The sequence below is a fragment of the Eretmochelys imbricata genome, chromosome 5, assembly GCF_965152235.1.
Source record: "Eretmochelys imbricata isolate rEreImb1 chromosome 5, rEreImb1.hap1, whole genome shotgun sequence".
NCBI lineage: Eukaryota > Metazoa > Chordata > Testudines > Cheloniidae > Eretmochelys > Eretmochelys imbricata.
In genome coordinates, this window is record NC_135576.1 from 51184274 (window position 1) to 51201763 (window position 17490).

The 17490-nt window shown below is 40.2% G+C and overlaps 1 protein-coding gene across 2 annotated transcripts in view; it reads right to left on the bottom strand.

Annotated features, from left to right (window-relative positions):
- Nucleotides 1–17490, bottom strand: part of DHFR (dihydrofolate reductase) — a 67446-nt gene that overhangs the window by 24746 nt on the left and 25210 nt on the right. For both annotated transcript variants that reach the window (XM_077817125.1, XM_077817124.1), the window contains exons 5-6: nt 4258–4373; nt 3415–3459 (exon numbers count right to left, since the gene is read on the bottom strand). In XM_077817125.1, the coding sequence (XP_077673251.1) occupies nt 3415–3459; nt 4258–4373 (161 nt within the window). The remainder of the gene's footprint in view (nt 1–3414; nt 3460–4257; nt 4374–17490) is intronic.

Consider the following 17490-nt stretch of genomic DNA (forward strand, 5'->3'; position numbering starts at 1 on the left):
ATCCATGTTGGCTAGAAAAGACAGCCCATGCATAGAAAAACTGCGTCCATTCAAGGGCTGAGACAGATTAACCTTCTTTTGAGTTTGCTATATTTGTTCTGGAACTCTGATACACTGAAGTGTCACACCTTCCAGGTTGACTTAGCCAGATGGCCAAGTCACTGCAGCACTGGACCATGTCAGAGGTGGCTACTGACCACTGAAGACCTGGAGAGAATCTAAGGGTGAGTAATGCCATACCAAGTCACAAAGGGGTGCTGTGGATGCTGATATTGCCTTAAAGGGATATTACTTTTGCAATAATATAATCCATTATATAGCATCCAAAACTATTTTTAGGGACCATTAAGGTTGCAGCACAATGCACCCCATTCACCCCAAACCTTTAAAGTATGGAAATTAGTAGTTAAGGCAGAACACTTATGAATGTGTAAAGGAATGCACATCACCTATAATACTGATAACACATTTCAGTGCTGCATTAGATGTTCATTTCCATCTCCAACAAATACCCAAAAGCATACGTGCCTCAATTTCAAACCTATACTCTAATGCAAAGTGACCATGTGGTTTTATATCACTTATACCAACAGACCACCACATCTGACTGTTATTCATTCCATGCACCTGGGAGGTCATTTTGCCTTAACATTACTAGGTCACTACTGTTGGTGAGGGAGTCTCCCTTTCTATCCCCATCTCTGTCTTGATGGCACTGTGGTAGACTTGTCATCAGAATTCAGTGGGTCTGACTTGGCATGCAGGCATCCTGCTAGAAAATATTCTGTAAACAAACACTGCTGATATATAACACGTGCTAGAAATTTGCACATGCGGCGCAACGATGTGGCCAAAGGACAGAGACCAGAGTACTTTAAATTTGACAAAAAGGTACAAAGAAAAGACAAACAAGTGGGAAAAATTGTCCGAACTCTTATCCTCTGTATCAATTCATTTTTATCAAGCCACCATGAAAATTCAAATAGTACTCAAAGTTTATATTCTTTGTTTTGGTTTTTGCCATTTTTGCCACAATATATTCTAATAAATCCCATGAACCACATCAATTTTAGAAGATGTAGAAAGGTGCTGCTGTACTACCATAATATTCAGTATATGCAGTAAAATGCACTAATGGCAATCCTGCTCCCACAGAATTCAATGGTATTAGGGTTGGCCTTAACCGTACTGTAGTGCAATGTTAACAGTCCTAGAATGTTAAGGCATAACACACTATTGTCTGGCTATGTATGTTGAATACAATAAGCAGAGTCCCATTATGTGCAGAGACAACACACAGGCTATCTATGCAGAATCCTTCCTGAGGTTGTTTCCTGAGGCCTCTAGCTTCCATATCACTATGAATTATTAAGTAAGCATGCTTGTGTTTTCTCAGCACGTTATGCTTTCAGTCTTAAATTACCCACTTCCCACCACCACACCTTTAAGTTATGTAATGTACATAATCAAGCTCAGAAATTTTGACTTCATAACACTCATCTTTTTGATTCAATAGGTTCTCAAAGTTTTAATACTTGTACTTTTAAAACACAATTCAAGTCTTCCAGAATAAATGACCAGTTAAACTAGGTTGGGTTCTGTTTAGCACCTACCTGCTTCCTTTATTCTGTTTGTCACCTAACTGAAGGGTATGCTATTTTTTATTTAAGTGATGGGTTAAAGATCTAATTCTACACTATCTGTGATGTTCCTTGCTTAGAGCTTGGTCTTTCAGCATAAGGGCACTCAGCAGCTTAAAAGTAATAATTTCACTGAATGGGAGGTAAGGGCACTCAAGCTGCGCAGGGAGCACTTAGTACATTGCAGGATGTGCTTATATTCAGATCTGCAACTAATGGTCTAATTTTAAGAGGTTCTGAAGTGCTGTCTTCAATCCCTGTTAAAGTCAGTGAGTTGCAACACCTCAGCATCTCTCAGCACCACACAAGAGCAGCCTTTATATTTTTAAAAAACTGAAATTGCATTTTGGAAATGTGGCCTATTTAGTTTTTTTCTCCCGATTCTCATGCATGGGGAAAAAAATTCTAGTGATAGCTCAGGAAAGGAATTATGGGGGGTGCTTTGACCATAACTTGATTTTTCATGCTCATGTTTTAAAGTTCTGAAAAATACTATCCAACTTTGTTATGACAGATTAGACACTTCCTTATCAACACTGATTTTTTTATCTTGGCACATGTCATTCTGTTTAGCATATTTTTACTCCAGAATATCCCCAGCTAATAGATAAAAAAATGTAATTGAACCATCGGGCTTCTGGCTTATAAAAATTATACTCAACTACACAAACCAAGGCTGTCTTTTTCCACCCAGGTTTTTGGTAACTACATAAACCATGAGTGAAAAGAATGGTGTATACATTGATTATGTTGAGTTTATATGTAAGTTTATATGATATTTTGTATTAGGCAACTTCAAATTAGTTTCTGGAACCCATCCTGGTTTTGGTATGTAAATTCTCTTTTCATACTCAAGTTTTGTCAGTTCTGTTCTACAGATCTCCTACTAAGGAATGTTTACCTACATTAAAGATTTGTCACCTTGGAGAACAGAGGTCTCAAATTCATTTCTGAACTCGCTACCTTTATGGTAAGATCCTATTTACCAAGGAACCTATATGGTACTTGGAACCGAAATCAAACACACAAATGCTATCTCTAGAGGTAATAGGACCTGAGCCGAAGTCCACTGAAGTCAATGGTAGTCTTTCCATAGACTCCACTGGGTTTTGGATCTGGCTTTTACTTAGCATTCCTTACTCAGGCAAAAAACTCTCATTAACTTCAGAGTAAGGAGGGTTGAACAGGATCCCTAATTGTCTTCTGCCAGACACATATCTACAGTATACATCTTACGATGGAATTATCTACTACTATAACTTTTTAGTTTCTCCTCTGCTGATGAATGCTGATTCACTGAGGTGACTTTTTTGTGTGTGGAGTTTTGAATGGACCAGTTTGCCAAAAGGGTTAAGATTGTCTACCTCTTGCAGCACCATTCAAGTAAGATATGGCTATGGCAGAAAGCATCCCTCTCCATACCAGAAGGTTTTTAAACAGAAAGTATATTTGTTTAGTGTGTAATATAGCACTGTGGCTGCCACTAAAAAAGTTAAAATTTACTTTTAGTTACTACACAAGGTAGGAGATACCATAGTTATTTCCCTATGCTTTGGGCCAGATCAAAGCCCCTTGAGGTCAATGGGAGTCTTTCCATTAACTTGAATGTGCTTTCGATCAGCTGCCTAGACTCAGAAAGAATTGTGGTTTCTCTGGTAACTGTACAAAATGTATAAATAATAAAACTTTAATGTATGTTGACAGTATGCATTAGCGCAATAAACCTCAAATTAACTATGTCTAAACAGTTTTTTCATACACTTCATATTTGTACCGGATGCCATTCTCTTCCTGGACATCAGCAGGGACTCCTGGATATCTGGGGAGGAGAGGAAAAAAAAAAAACCCAAACCCCATAATTTAATAGACTATCATCTGCAACACTTCTAACAAACTGGAAAAGTCTGAAAACCAAAACACCATCCATAACATGGGAATGCTGATTACATTTCAATTTTTTAGCAAGTGATTTTATTAGTAGCAGAATTATTGGATTTAGCAGCTGATAAATTCGAGATGCTGCATCCCAACTGCATTGCTAGCTCCAGCATCAGCAGTATTTGAGCTTCAACCAGTTCCCTGCCCCTCCAAACAGTCCAGATAGATCAATCTTAAAGAACCACATTTGTGCCTGTGGACAGGATTTGGGTTAGGAGCAAAACTTCAGTTATAGCTCGAGCTAATGTGGAAGAGAAGACAAGCCCTTAGAGACAACTGTAGGGTGTTTCTGTCAAATGGGGTGAAACAAATTAAGGTTCTAATTCTGCAAAGATTTACACATCTGTGTAACTTTACATAGGTGAGCATTAGGCTTACATTTTTGGCTATAGGATTGGAGCCTTAATTTGTTTTACTACATTGGACAAGGACTCCATTAATTAATTCTTTTGAATTAAACTACTTTTCCCTTTAATACATGGCATATTCTTTCTGGGCCATAATATTCAAATAAAAAAAAATTCTGGAAAATTTACATAGCAGAAAATGAGAGCAGAATATGGCCCTAAATGACATTAAAAAATAATTCAAAGTTGATTCTGAAGTCTTTCATTTTTCTGCTATTTGAAGGTGAACTGTAGCCCATCATACCAGATTATTAACACATCTTGATACTTACTCTGGGAGACGTTTGTATTTCTTCAAATCAATTTCTGGAAAAAATGTGTCACTTTCAAACTCCTTCAAAATTCTTGTCACAAACAATCGCTGGTGAACTGGCTTCTCCATTGCTGCCTGAAAAACCAAAACAAAGGGTTAAAATTTTAGTTCTTTCTACAACACCACAACTAGGAAAATGGAGGATTATTTTTGTCATGGAGATTTTTAATGTAGATTTTGATTGAGAATTATTTTTAGTCAAACATGTATATAAAAAAGTATCCAGTAGATTTCTCATTTCAAATGCTACTTTTCTTTGCCATTTTTCCACATTCTTGTCCTCAATATCTGCACCAAACATCCCCAGAGTAGTGTCCAAAAAGAACCAAGAGATCAGAGTTTTAGAATGGCAACATTTGTCACAGTAACTGTATAGGGAACCATAAATTCTGACACTATGTATACAGATGAAACTTAAGAGTCTTCTATGTATTGTGATTATAGAAGAGGACTGGTAGTCAAGAAATGTTAGTTCTATTTCTGGCTCCATCCAGTTTAAAGTGTGATCTTGGGCAAATAATTATTTTTTTGTCCCAGTCTCATCTTTTAAATGGTGATAATACCTACTGTGACATTCTGTGCCCCCAAAGAAAAAGGCTGTACCCCATACTCACCATGGTGATATGATTATGATTTTGTTTTGTACAAAGTATGCCCTGTGAAGGTATCATTCTAAAAGTCTTAATCTGTTGAACATTATATCCTGTTAAGTTGTATGTGGTATCATGGTATATGAAGTTATAAAGTTTTGCTATGTTTGTGCTACTGAAACAGGTTGTGAGGTTGGGAACACCCACATGCAGCCTTTCAGGTACAACAATAAAAAGGCCAAACAATGTTGATGGTCTATTGAGGAAATACATACACTCACAAGGATTACCGCAGGAACTGGGTACAAAAGAAACCTCTCAGAGATAGCACTACACAATGGAGACTGTTTGACCCAGGTCACAGCAAAAGAGCTTTCCAGCAAGTTGGAAGAAGATATAAAAGAGGGGAAGTGACAACATGAAGGAACCTCACTCTCCCTACAACACAACAGCTGAAAATATCAGAGGGAAAAACTGAACTGAGGGGAAGGGTGAAGAGAGGAGGAATACTGGTCCCAGGCAAGAAAGAAGAAAGCCCTGCCTGTGTATGAAATGTCAACAAACTGCTTGTACTATTTAACAGGGTGAGACACTGCTTGATTCAAACCCTATCTAGTATATTAGGCTTAGATTGCGATTTTGTTTTATTTCTTATGGTAATTTACTTTGATCCATTTGCTATCACTTATAATCACTTGAAATCTATCTTTCTGTAGTTAATAAATCTGTTTTAGTTAAATATATATAAAACAGCTTGGGGAAAAATCTCAGCTCAGGAACAAGGGTTGGTGCATGTCCACTTACCTTTGTAGAAGTGGTGGACTGGGTAATAAATTCATACTGGTCAGGTTTTTGACCAGGGCTGGACGGTATGGCCCTGGGGTCCTAGTCTGGGGAGCTGGAGGTATTTTGGCTGGAGCCTCTCTATTGTTGGTTAATGCAGTGGCTAGCCCAGCGTTCATGAACACAGCTGGGTATGGCCCCTGCCTGTGGATGTTTGGGTGAGGGCAAACTTGGAGGGCTTTGCAGCTTGTCACAGCAGCACAGTGCAAGAGGGAGTCCAGAGGTGAGACAGAGGACTCAGTGATAACCCAGTTTCAGGTGGCACCGGGTGGGTGGGTGGGCACGGCGGGAAACACATCACACCTACTTCACTTCCCTTACTTCTGCTGACAATTTAAAACAAAGTACAAGTATCTGAGACACTTATTCTTGGGTTAGTCTCCCACTTGCCAATCCCAAAACATTCAAAAATCATGAGACCTTAAAAATTATTTTATTTTGCCTTCTGATTTTTGAGTCTATAAGGTGTAGTTGGGTCACATTTTTAAACTGTTTTCTGCACCAATAAGGGTTTGAAAATAATTTAAAAAAAATACATGGAAGCTTGGATTCTCATGTCAACATTTGTCTGCAAAAGCTGGAACTTTTAGTAAACTATCAATACCACAACGTTTGTGATAACAACTATGAGAGTTGGCACTAAAAAAATCTTCCCATCAAGTTGCAGTAATTAAACTTAGTGAGAGCTGGAAATCTGAAGTAGGTCCAATTGCTTTTGCTCCAGTACGGACAAAAGACAGTGCACAGCTTGCCCACTCACCCCTGCACAGCAAAACTGCACGAGTATCACTATGTATGCTGTCCACAACTGGAATCCTCTAACACTAGGGCCCTACCAAATTCACGGCCAGGAAAAACTTATCATGTACCATGAAATCTGGTCTTTTGTGTACTTTTACCCTCTATTATAAAAGTACCCTATACTATAGGGTAAAAATACACAGCATTTCTCAAACTGGGGGTCTCGACCCAAAAGGAGGTCGCAAGGCTATTGTAGGGGGTCATAGTATTGCCACTCTTCTATGCTGCCTTCAGAGCTGGGCACCTGGCCAGCAGCTGTTGCTCTCCAGCCACTCAGCTCTGTAGTAATAAGGGTGGCAATACCGTGACCCCCTCCTCCCAATAGCCTTGCAACCCCCTTTTAGTTTGGGACCCCCAAGTTTGTGAAACGCTGAGTCTGAAGGGCTTTACATGTTTATATTTTGTTGTTTTTAAAATATATATGCATATTTTGTTACAACATGGTGAAATTTAAGATTTAAATATCTGAAACCATGAAATTCAAGATTTTTAAAATGCTATTACTGTGAAATTTACAAAAAAGGACCATGAATTTGGGAGGGCCCTGTCTAGCACCTAAAGATTCTATAAATTATTGGCCAATTATCTATTGCTAGAAAGCTGCTCATTCTGCCAAAACCGAAATATTTGTACACTTACTCATTCAAGTCCCCCCACTACTCTTCAAAGAACAGTCTTCTAAATCCTCCCCTACCATCTCAGCAAGCACCTTTTGAAAAGGAAATTTAAAAGCCTTTTATATTTACATGATTTGCGATTGCATCTCTGACTCATACTAACCTTTGTCTTCGTCATTTTTCCCAGGAGAATGTCAAACCAATATGTTCATTCATAACAGTAAGCACTGGCAGGTTGTTTTGGGCTAACATGAATATATAACTACATTTCAAGGTCCCTTCCAGTCCTATATTTTTGTGATTCTCTCTCATGTTAAAAGGTTGCTTTTCTGCTTTGTTTAAAAAATATACTGTAAGGTTTCACCCTGTTTTCCTAAAGTATGTGAAAGGATACCATTACTCATCTAAAACCTACCACCAAAGAATACTGGAGAAATCTCAACTATTTAAACAGACATGCCTACAAAAGAAAATACAACTTTTAAACAGTAATAAATAATTCTATCTGTCCACTGTTAATATTGTAACCCCCTCCCCCAATCTGGTTTGTGGCTGAGACAAGACCACAGCAGCACTTGTCATGCTGACAGACGAGCTACACTTGTGTATGGACTGGGGTACAGATCCATTCTTACAATACTGGATCTCCGTGGCATTTAGTGCTATCAACTGGAACGAAGAGATCATGTGTATAAGAGATATTAGGGGGATTGCACTAAAATGGTTCCAATTCCTTCTCTCAGACTACACAGAGGGTCATGAGGGGGAAATTGTTATTCTACCTCCATCATCTCATTCATCCTAATACGTCTACTTGAAGCCACAAGGGGAAGTTACATCCACATGAATTCAGATGCCAGACATAAAATAAGAGAAGTAAAAAATATTTTCCAGCTATCCAAGTGTCAGGATTCATCAGCATCTGCATAAGCAGTAGCTATCTGAAACTAACCTACGTAAGACAAAGGTAATTCTGGTGCAAAAAAAGTAACAGTGCCACCGTAACACCACCCTCCATCAAATTTGCCTACTTTCAGATTGTTGCATACATCTGGAGCCTCAGAGTTTTTCCCATAGACTATAAAGGCAGAAGGGACCATTATAATCATCCAGTCAGATCTCCTGTATTACACAGGACATAAAATTTCCATTCCTCACTGATAATGGATATATAAATAGCTATGCTTATGAAAAAGGCACTCTTCCATCTATGCCTTCATAAGAAGGGCAAAATCTCTTATCAGATTGGCTATTGTGAACCACAAATTCATGATCTATGAGTTTGATTGCTACAATGCAATATACCTAAGGATGGAATTGACAGCCTTAGAAAGGTTCCAAGGAGTTCAAGCTATACCAGTTCACCTGCTTAGCAACAGTGTCTATAGAGGATGCAAGAACTCAGTGCTCTGCTTTTTATACTGGCTCCCCACTAAGTAATTTAAGGTCTGAGACTTCAGTCCTGAGTTTTGAAGCCCTCTTTGTAAATGGGCCAACCAACTTCTGGATGATGTTCTTTGACAGAAGTTCTACTGGAACAATAGAATTGTCAACCACAAAAGTGTGGCCAATGAACACAGGAAACAGAGCTTTCTCTGCAGCTGTCCCATAACTGTGGATTTCACTGCTGGGATATCAGAACAAAAAAACCTCTCCACCTCAAAAACAAAATGCAAATCATACTTTTATAACCTAGTTTTTTCCCCCCACACAATAAGCACAGAAACTAAACAAGTTTCTCTCCACACAGGGAATAGAGAGTGAGAGAGAGAAAAACAGATGCTATGTATTTCTTTTTAAAAATCTGTAAAACACTCAGATATTATGGTGCTATGTGGTATAAAACCCTAGAAAGAAAAGAAAATATTCATTTTAAAATGTTAGTATGATAAGGAAAAAAGCTCTACAGTATCTGTAAAGATAGTGATGCAAGTTATTAAGCTTTTTCTTCCCCTCAAGGAAAGAAGAGCCTTATTGCATATTGAAACTTGAAGCTTGAACATTTCCTGCAGTTGACAAGAACGTCGGGGGGGGGGGGGGGGGGAGAAAAGGAGGGAATAAGCATGGGGAAATAGTTTTACTTTGTGTAATGACCCATCCACTCCCAGTCTCTATTCAAGCCTAAATTAACTGTATCCAGTTTGCAAATTAATTCCAATTCAGCAGTCTCTCCCCCACTGTTCCTCAGACATTCTTGTCAGCTGCTGGAAATGGCCCACCTTGATTATCACTACAAAAGGTGTCCCCCGCCCCGCTCTCCTGCTGGTAACAGCTCACCTTAGGTGATCACTCTCGTTACAATGTGAATGGTAACACCCATTGTTTCATGTTCTCTATGTATATAAATCTCCCCACTGTATTTTCCACTGAATGCATCCGATGAAGTGAGCTGTAGCTCACGAAAGCTTATGCTCAAATAAATTTGTTAGTCTCTAAGGTGCCACAAGTACTCCTTTTCTTTTTACGAATATAGACTAACACGGCTGCTACTCTGAAACCAGTCTTTATAAGACTAATCACTTTAAGGAGAGGAAGTTACAACATAGACAAACAAGCGACTCCAGCCTTTTCATAATCATAAAACGAGAAGGGACCACTGTGATCTAATCTGACCTCCTAAATAACACAAACCATAGAAATTCCCTGAATTATTTCCTGTCTGAACGACAGCATATTTTAGAAAACTTTGATTTAAAAATTTAAAATTGCCTGTCTTTCCCCGTGCCTGAAGGAAGCCCGCCAGCAAAAAGTACTGTGTCAAAAGAACATATCAACTGCATCCTTGTCTGAAGTTCTAGCTCCTCTGAGAATCCAGAAGGCAGAGAGAGCTGAAGAGTCTGCAGATCTGTATCTTTTTCTTTTGTCTACTTTTTGTCTTTTGTTTTTATTAGCTGGGAGATAACCCAACCCTTTTATATTTTTTAATCTTAGGATTTGGAAGTATGGTTACCTGTATGAGATAATATTTAAGGAATTACATATCTATACTATGTCGTCAAAGCCTTGGAGTTAAGGCAGGTAACCAAGAGGTGACCTCTTAAACAGGTTCCTTTCAAGCAGGAGACTGCAAATGCTTCTCTCTCTGTCATGTGAGACATACAATGCTCAATACACACATCAGAGGCCTATTTGCATACTGAGCCTGACACCTGTCGAAAGACTACAGAAGTCGACAAGATAAGAAATTTAGCAGGGAGAGAGCAACAGCAAGAGAGGATTCTGTTTATAGAATCACAGAAGTGTAGGACTGAAAGGGATTCCATAGGTCCCAGTCCCCTGCACTCAAGGTAGGGCTACATAATAACTAGCCCATTCCTGACAGGTGTTTGTCTAACCTGTTCTTAAAAACCTCCAATGACAGATTCCATAACCTCCCTAGACAATTTGTTCCCGTGCTTAACTATACTGACAGTTAGGAAGTTTTTCCTAATGTCCAACCTAAACCACCCTTGATGTAATTTAAGCCCATTGCTTCTTGTCCTATCCTCAAAGGTTAATGAGAACAATTTTTCACCCTCCTCCATATTACACCTTTTATGTACTTAAACTGTTATGTCTGTGCTCAGTCTTCTCTTCTCTAGACTAAATAAACGCAATTTTTCAATCTTTCCTCATAGATCATATTTTCAGGCCTTTAATCTCTTTTGTTGCTCTCCTCTGAACTTCCCCCAATTTGTCCACATCTTTCCTTCCTAGGCAGTCATTTATGAATAAGGCTATGATTATGTCATAGAATCCGTGACTTCCATTGGCCTCTGTGATATTTTTTGCCCCAAGGCTGGAGATCCCAGCTGCCCCCCACCCCACAGCTCTCAGCCCCTACCCTGATGGGGGAACCCCCTACAGCTGCCTAGCTGTGGTGGGAGGCTGGGGGACTGTGCAGCAGCCCAGCCCCTGCAGGAAGAGGGGGGACCCTGGAGCTCCCACTTGCTGCAGGTGGCAGGGAACGCCCTGGAGCTCCCTGCTGCTGCATGGGGGGTGACCCTGGAGCTCCCACTCATTGCAGCAGTTAGGGCCTCCCAGAGCCCTAACAGCGGTGAGTGCTGAGCTGAACCCACCTCCCCATTTTGTCAGGGATATTTTTAGTAAGCAGTGTCTGTGAATTTGTGTTTATTGCCGTGACCTGTCCATGACTTTTACTAAAAATATCCATGACAAAACCTTAGCCTTATTTATGAATAAAGACAATGGATTGTGGAGGTATATCTTAGAGTACAGAAGTACACTCTGGATCCTTCACCTTGGAGATAAGCTGACCGCATGTCTTGTCTTATGAAAAAAGGATTGCAGCCTGCCTGGTTGGAAAGCGCTGCTAAGCAATACCTGAGACTACCTTTTAATTAAGTCTAGGCTCCAGAATGCTTGTTATGATTTTACTTTACATGTAACCATTTGTTTCCAATATTTCTACTTGCTATGAATTGAATCTCTATCCTTTCTTAAATAATTTTTCACTTGTTTTCACTACAAACTTATTTAAGTGCTGTGTGTTAAGCAGAGCAGTGATCTGTTGTGTAACTGGTAAGCTGGTATTTACTGCTTCATTGGAAGCAGTGGATCTGTCAATACTATCAGTGTCCAGTGGAATAGGGGCTTTACATTCCAGGGAGATGATCTAAGGGCTTGAGGGTTGGAGCGTGCCTATTGCTAAAATGGAGAGGAAGGCCTGTTTTAGACACAGAGAGGAGTGCTTATGTTGCCTGTGGCTAGTCGAGTACAGAAGTTGACCGCTGTAGGCATAGACAAGGCTTTCTCACGCTAAGGGAAGGCGGTAGTGAGGTGCCGCACAACCCTGGTTATTACAGTCACAATAATATCACCTCTGTTCAAGCTGGAAGAAAAGATTAACTGCCACAACAGAACAGAATTATAAGAAGGAATCTTAACTGGCTCTGAAGTTGTAGTTTAGACATTACCTAATCTGGTTTCAGTATTAAGCTTTTAATCAGCTCTAAATCACAGATTAGACTGAGGTTGGTAAAGTTCTTTAGTTTGGGTTTATAACCAAGTGGATAGTCATTTTCTTAGAATCCCCTTTAGAACTTAAAGAATGATTATTTCTAGAACTACTTTGATGACTTAACTCATTTTATGAGTTAATTCCATTCTGATTTGACTAATTTTTTGATTTGACCTTGATTTGATAGCTGTGTTGTTTTATTTTTAGTTTATTAACAACTTTGATATTTTCTTGATTTTATTTTTGGTTTAAGTGTGTTAAACAAAATTTATAAAGAAATGGACTAACATTTCTTTCAATAAGTAACACGACTTCAGAACCTTTGAAGGACCTGCATGGCTATTAGCCAGTCAACCTATAAACTTGACCAGCTCTTCCCATTTATTCTTTAGGTCTACTGGTTAATCAATGATCTGCTGAGCAAATTGTGAGAACCACTGTAGCTTGATAAACCAGTTATTCTCACTGCATAACGTGGCAAACCGAAATGGGGACGTGAAAAAATTTCAGGGGAGTCACAACCAGCCTACCTCTTCCTCCATTTTAAAAATATTTTTGTTGAAAAAGCAAAACAAGAGATGAGAATTTAAACAACAAAACAGCACAAACTGATGCAGTGGTGCCTGACTGGATTGGCAGGCAGCCTGAAACAATACTATAGGTGTGGCTTGCTACGTTCTGCTCATTCAAAACCTCATGAACTATGCAAATTCTGCAGCTATGGAAATTGGCATTTGTCCAATATGGCACAGCATTTTTTCCCCTCAGAATTTGCTACAGCCAAGTATCTGACACTTTGATTTGCCTCCCTGCCCTGCTGGGAGCTATCTGCAGCTTTCGCTTAAGGAGACGATAACCAGAGTACAGTTTATGCTCTCTGCAATGTTCCATGCAACAGAGTGGTCAAAATCATCCTCCTTCTGCCCTTTTCTACCATTTCCCCCTCCTTCCGTGTATATGTGCTTCCAGCTTGACTTTCTTCTCCAGTGTACGCAGACCAAAGCATACACCAGAATGTACTGCAGTAGCTGACAAACTTCACAGATGTGCTACAGTAGTGGACAAAGGATTCTGGGTGTGTATACAGCCATCGAAAAGAGGGAGCACTGAGCCAAGAGGAGATCAAACATCCATCCACTGAATTCCTCAACTGAAGGCTTATGGGTTCATTAAAGCAGAATCCTTTGTTAATTCGTGGCTATCCGGTAAATATGAAATCGTCTAACTATCAAACTTAGTATCATTATGAATAGTTAAAGCTGCCAAGCCTCATAAACAGGGAACATTGACTGCAACCTGTGTCCCAATGCAACTAATCTTATGTAGACGTCTTCTGCTGCAGCCAGTTAAGTTAAAGCAATTCCCCTCCTAGGATGCAATCAACTGATAAATTCAGGAAATGGCTGCCAGTGTTCACGACCGTTGTTCGTAGGAGTTCAGGTGAGCAATACCACCACTTCTCTACAGAACTGAATGAAACCACAGATGTCTGCAGTCCAACTTTATCATTTTCCCTGTGTGAGTGGGAAAGATCCATACGTGAACACTTCCTATTTTTGCAGCCCACTGACAAGATGTGCTATGGGGGGGGATAGAGGGGAGAATATCTGAAGCTTTCTAGCAATCTGTTTTTGCAGCTGAGTTAGGGTGGCATTTCTGCATTGGTATTTGCACTGACTGTGCCTGAGTTATGGTAGGAAAACACAGTGATCTGGCAACTAGCATCCAATCTATTGCACCCCAAGTAATTTGGGCACATTATTCACTCCATCTGGGAGCTTTGGATCTAAAGTGGATTCCAGCAGAACAGAAAGGTACATAAGACTACAAAAGTTGTGAACTTTAACCAATGCTTCACTGTTTTAGGTGAGGAAACAGACACTCCACATTTACAGATCCTTTTGCATGCTGAAATTTGTCTTTTTTGTGTGGCAAAATTTTGAGTGGCTTGTTTGAACTCAAAGCACACAAGGATTTTCCTGGCTGAATGAGCCACTGACCTATCCTTTCCACATTGCTAAATTGGAGGTGGTTGTGGTTAGAAAGGTGGGTCCCAGAATGGTAGAGGTTGATAACCACTGTGATGCACAATACTTTTTGTAATTAAATGTAGCAAACAAGATTCAGAAATCAGATTGAGAAAGGAAACTGATCCATGAACAATGTCAGATAGTTATTTAAAGTAAGGAAAAATGTGTGTGTGTATGTGTGTGTGTGGGGGGGGGGTTTAGCGGTATTGAACAGATTAATAAAGGGGAATAGGGTGTATTCTGAACTCCTTGCCAATAAGCTGCTTTAGCTACTGCCAATAAGAACATATTTAATTCTGCAATTGAGTTTCTTACGGTGTGAATAATTTAGACTTTTACAGTGCAATTTACCATGTAAAGCTTTTTGAAAAATAATTGATATACCATCAAATTGCTGCTATTGTCTTCAACAGAATCGAACAATGCTAATGTTCTCACTTTTAAAATGGTTGTCCACTCTTCAAATAAAACTTCTTGGTTTATCGTGTGTAGAACCCATTCTAGAACGAAGTTTAACTTTCAAGGAATTTAACTTGAACCTTCCTGCTCCTCAATGTGTCATGGTGAAACTGACTGAGAACAAGTTATTCCTCAGTCTACAATATGCTGTGCTTCATTTACAGCAAGAACAGGATCCACACAGAAAGACGACAACAAATTGGGAATCTCCAGATTAATTCTCACCAACTGGTGAATTTGGCGCTAATGGGAAAAGATAATATTTAAAAAGCTGTTTTCTCAGAAGTGTGCGTTTGCAGCAGGTCATCTTTAAAAGTCTATTGTGCATAGGGAAATACAAGTGCAGAAATACCAAGATACAGAGTAGTCAAAATACACCTCTGAAGTATTTTCACCAAAAACAAACAAATCCATTCCCAATCTTTTTCCCTGCTGCCCCATTCCTTCCCCTAAACAAAAATAATAATATCTATCATGCAGTCAAACATTTTAATCATATGGTGATTTCTTGCTGGATTTAAATTAGGCTTGATGTAGTCAACCTGGAATTATAAAATAGGCATACTGGATAAAGATAGCTTAATTAAGTTTCTTGGAAAACTCCTGAACCAACCTCCCATCCAGATGGCAGAAGGAGAGTGTGACAGGGTGGGACTCACCACTGCAGTGCCTCCTACTAGCTGTTTTGGAAATTAGCTCTGCACCCTCTTCTGGTGGTATCTCGCCTGTCGTCACCTCTGCTCCTGGATCCGTGTTGCCCCAAGGACTGCAGTGTCCTCTTCATGACACAGCCCTTAGTCTGTGCCACACTCAGTGTCCCCCCCTTCCGGGGGACAGTATCGCAGTCCCTCAGTCCAGCCACTTCCTCAGTGGCAAGTGTGGGCGGGAGGGGGGGAAAGGTGACAATCCAGGGCTGCTTGTGGCGCCCCCTCCGACTCCTCTGTAGATCTCCCTGGGCCACTTCCCCACAGTCCCAGCACCCTCTTTGCCTTTGCCTCAGGGCCTCAGCCTGCAGATCCCTGCAGCCTGCCAGGAGCTGCCTTTAGCTCCCCAGGTCTTTGCCTGCCAGATGCTTGCTGTCCTCTGCCTGCTAGGCAGCCAGTCCTCCTCAAGATCCAGGGAGTGACTGAAGGTGCTCTGCTCCCCATCCCTTCTTATATGGGCAAGTCTGGCCCTGATTGGCTGCCTCCTGCGCAGCCTCCCTAAAGCTCTATTAACCCCTTATGGGCCAGTATGGGCAGATGCCCCAGCACAGAGAGGAAGATATCAAAGTTCTGAAGTTAATAGGCCTACATTTTGTGGCCTGCTGGATGTCCAGTTGCATTCTAACAAGTATAACCTGTATCCAGAGGGAAAAAACAGAATAATCCAACACAATCCCTAACCTCTTGGTGTCCATTCCATGAGACACAGATGAACAGACTTCTCAAGACACATTAGCGTGACAGCTTATTCCAGAGAGAAAGGCTTAAAAGGGAAGTCAGTGCCCTCATTCCGTGTTGTGAATACTAAGATAACAAAGGTCAGTCTGGGGATACCAGAAATATCATGGTTCTCTCCTACACCAGCCTTTTCAGTATTCCAGGAAGTTAGGAATGGAAAGGACTGAAGTCATTAGATGACATTTACCCCCGGTTTAAAGTCTAGTGGTTAAACAGGATATTTACCACTAACGTCCCAGAGATCATTGAACCTGCTGACAATATTCTGAAGCCAATGGCCACAAAGTGCATTCGAGGAGGTATGATCAATAAAGTAGAAGGATGAAGTTCCCAGTTGTCTGGGATTAATCTGGGTGTAAATTAACTCATTTATGCTGATATCTTGCCCTGCAGCATGAGGTGATGTTTGGATCATAAGCAGATTCTGAGAGCGTCCACCCTGGCTGTGTTTATACACTGCTGAGCTGGGGTCTATAGGAATGTGAAAGATCTTGCTTCTTTAAGGCTCCACTGAAGTGAAAAGTGGGCAAGCCAGAATTCCCTGGACAATATTTCCTTTAGAGTCTATGTTTTTTAAGCCAACTTGGTCACGAGACATCTCCTAGTCCTTCCACTCTCTTGCCTGCACACTGATTCAGAGAACAGAAACAACTGTAGTCCATGAGCTCACCTAAGCATCCCTACACCAAAAGAGGCAGAGAAGAGGTGAGGCCAGAGTCCCTCACACTGACCAGCTGAGAAGAGCACAGGCTACGTTATCTTAAAGGGTGATGCAATGGCTGTTCTTCTCAGGATCTCCAGGCAGCATTGTCTTTGAGGCACACTGTCTCCTGAATCTCCCATTTTAGAGGTGGTGGCTCATTACTGCCTCCAACATGGGCGTGCATCTAATAATAAAAACTGGCCCTATACCTTCATTAAGTCACACAAAGTAGTACGATCAAAATAAAGCTTTAAAAAGCAGATATCTACTATCAATGGATAAAATGATTCATTTAAATTAACAGCAGGCATTTAGTATCCACACAGATAATTTTCTACCTGCACGTCTCTACATGGTAATCTTCCAGAAGTCTTTATCACGCAACTACAGTACATCCCTGATGTAAGCACTAAAAATATTACCTTCACTTTTCATCAAAAACACTTATAATTAAAATCATAATGCTAGTTTAAATGCACAATTCCGTACACAACTGTCAGATTTTTCTCAGTAAGCTACAAGCTTTCACAAAATCTCTTGATTAGATACTTGAAATAATGGAAACAGTTAAATTTAAAATCAGATTCTATTATGTTGATCAAGCCGCTTTTGATCAAGTCTGTTTATCGTATCCACCTTGCAAATTATTATTTTTCTAAACAAGGGTACGTGTGCTGTGGTTCCAAATAGCATTGTTGTCTGCAAGGCAGCAAAAAACAGTGCACAAGATAAAAACAGTTAACTAGG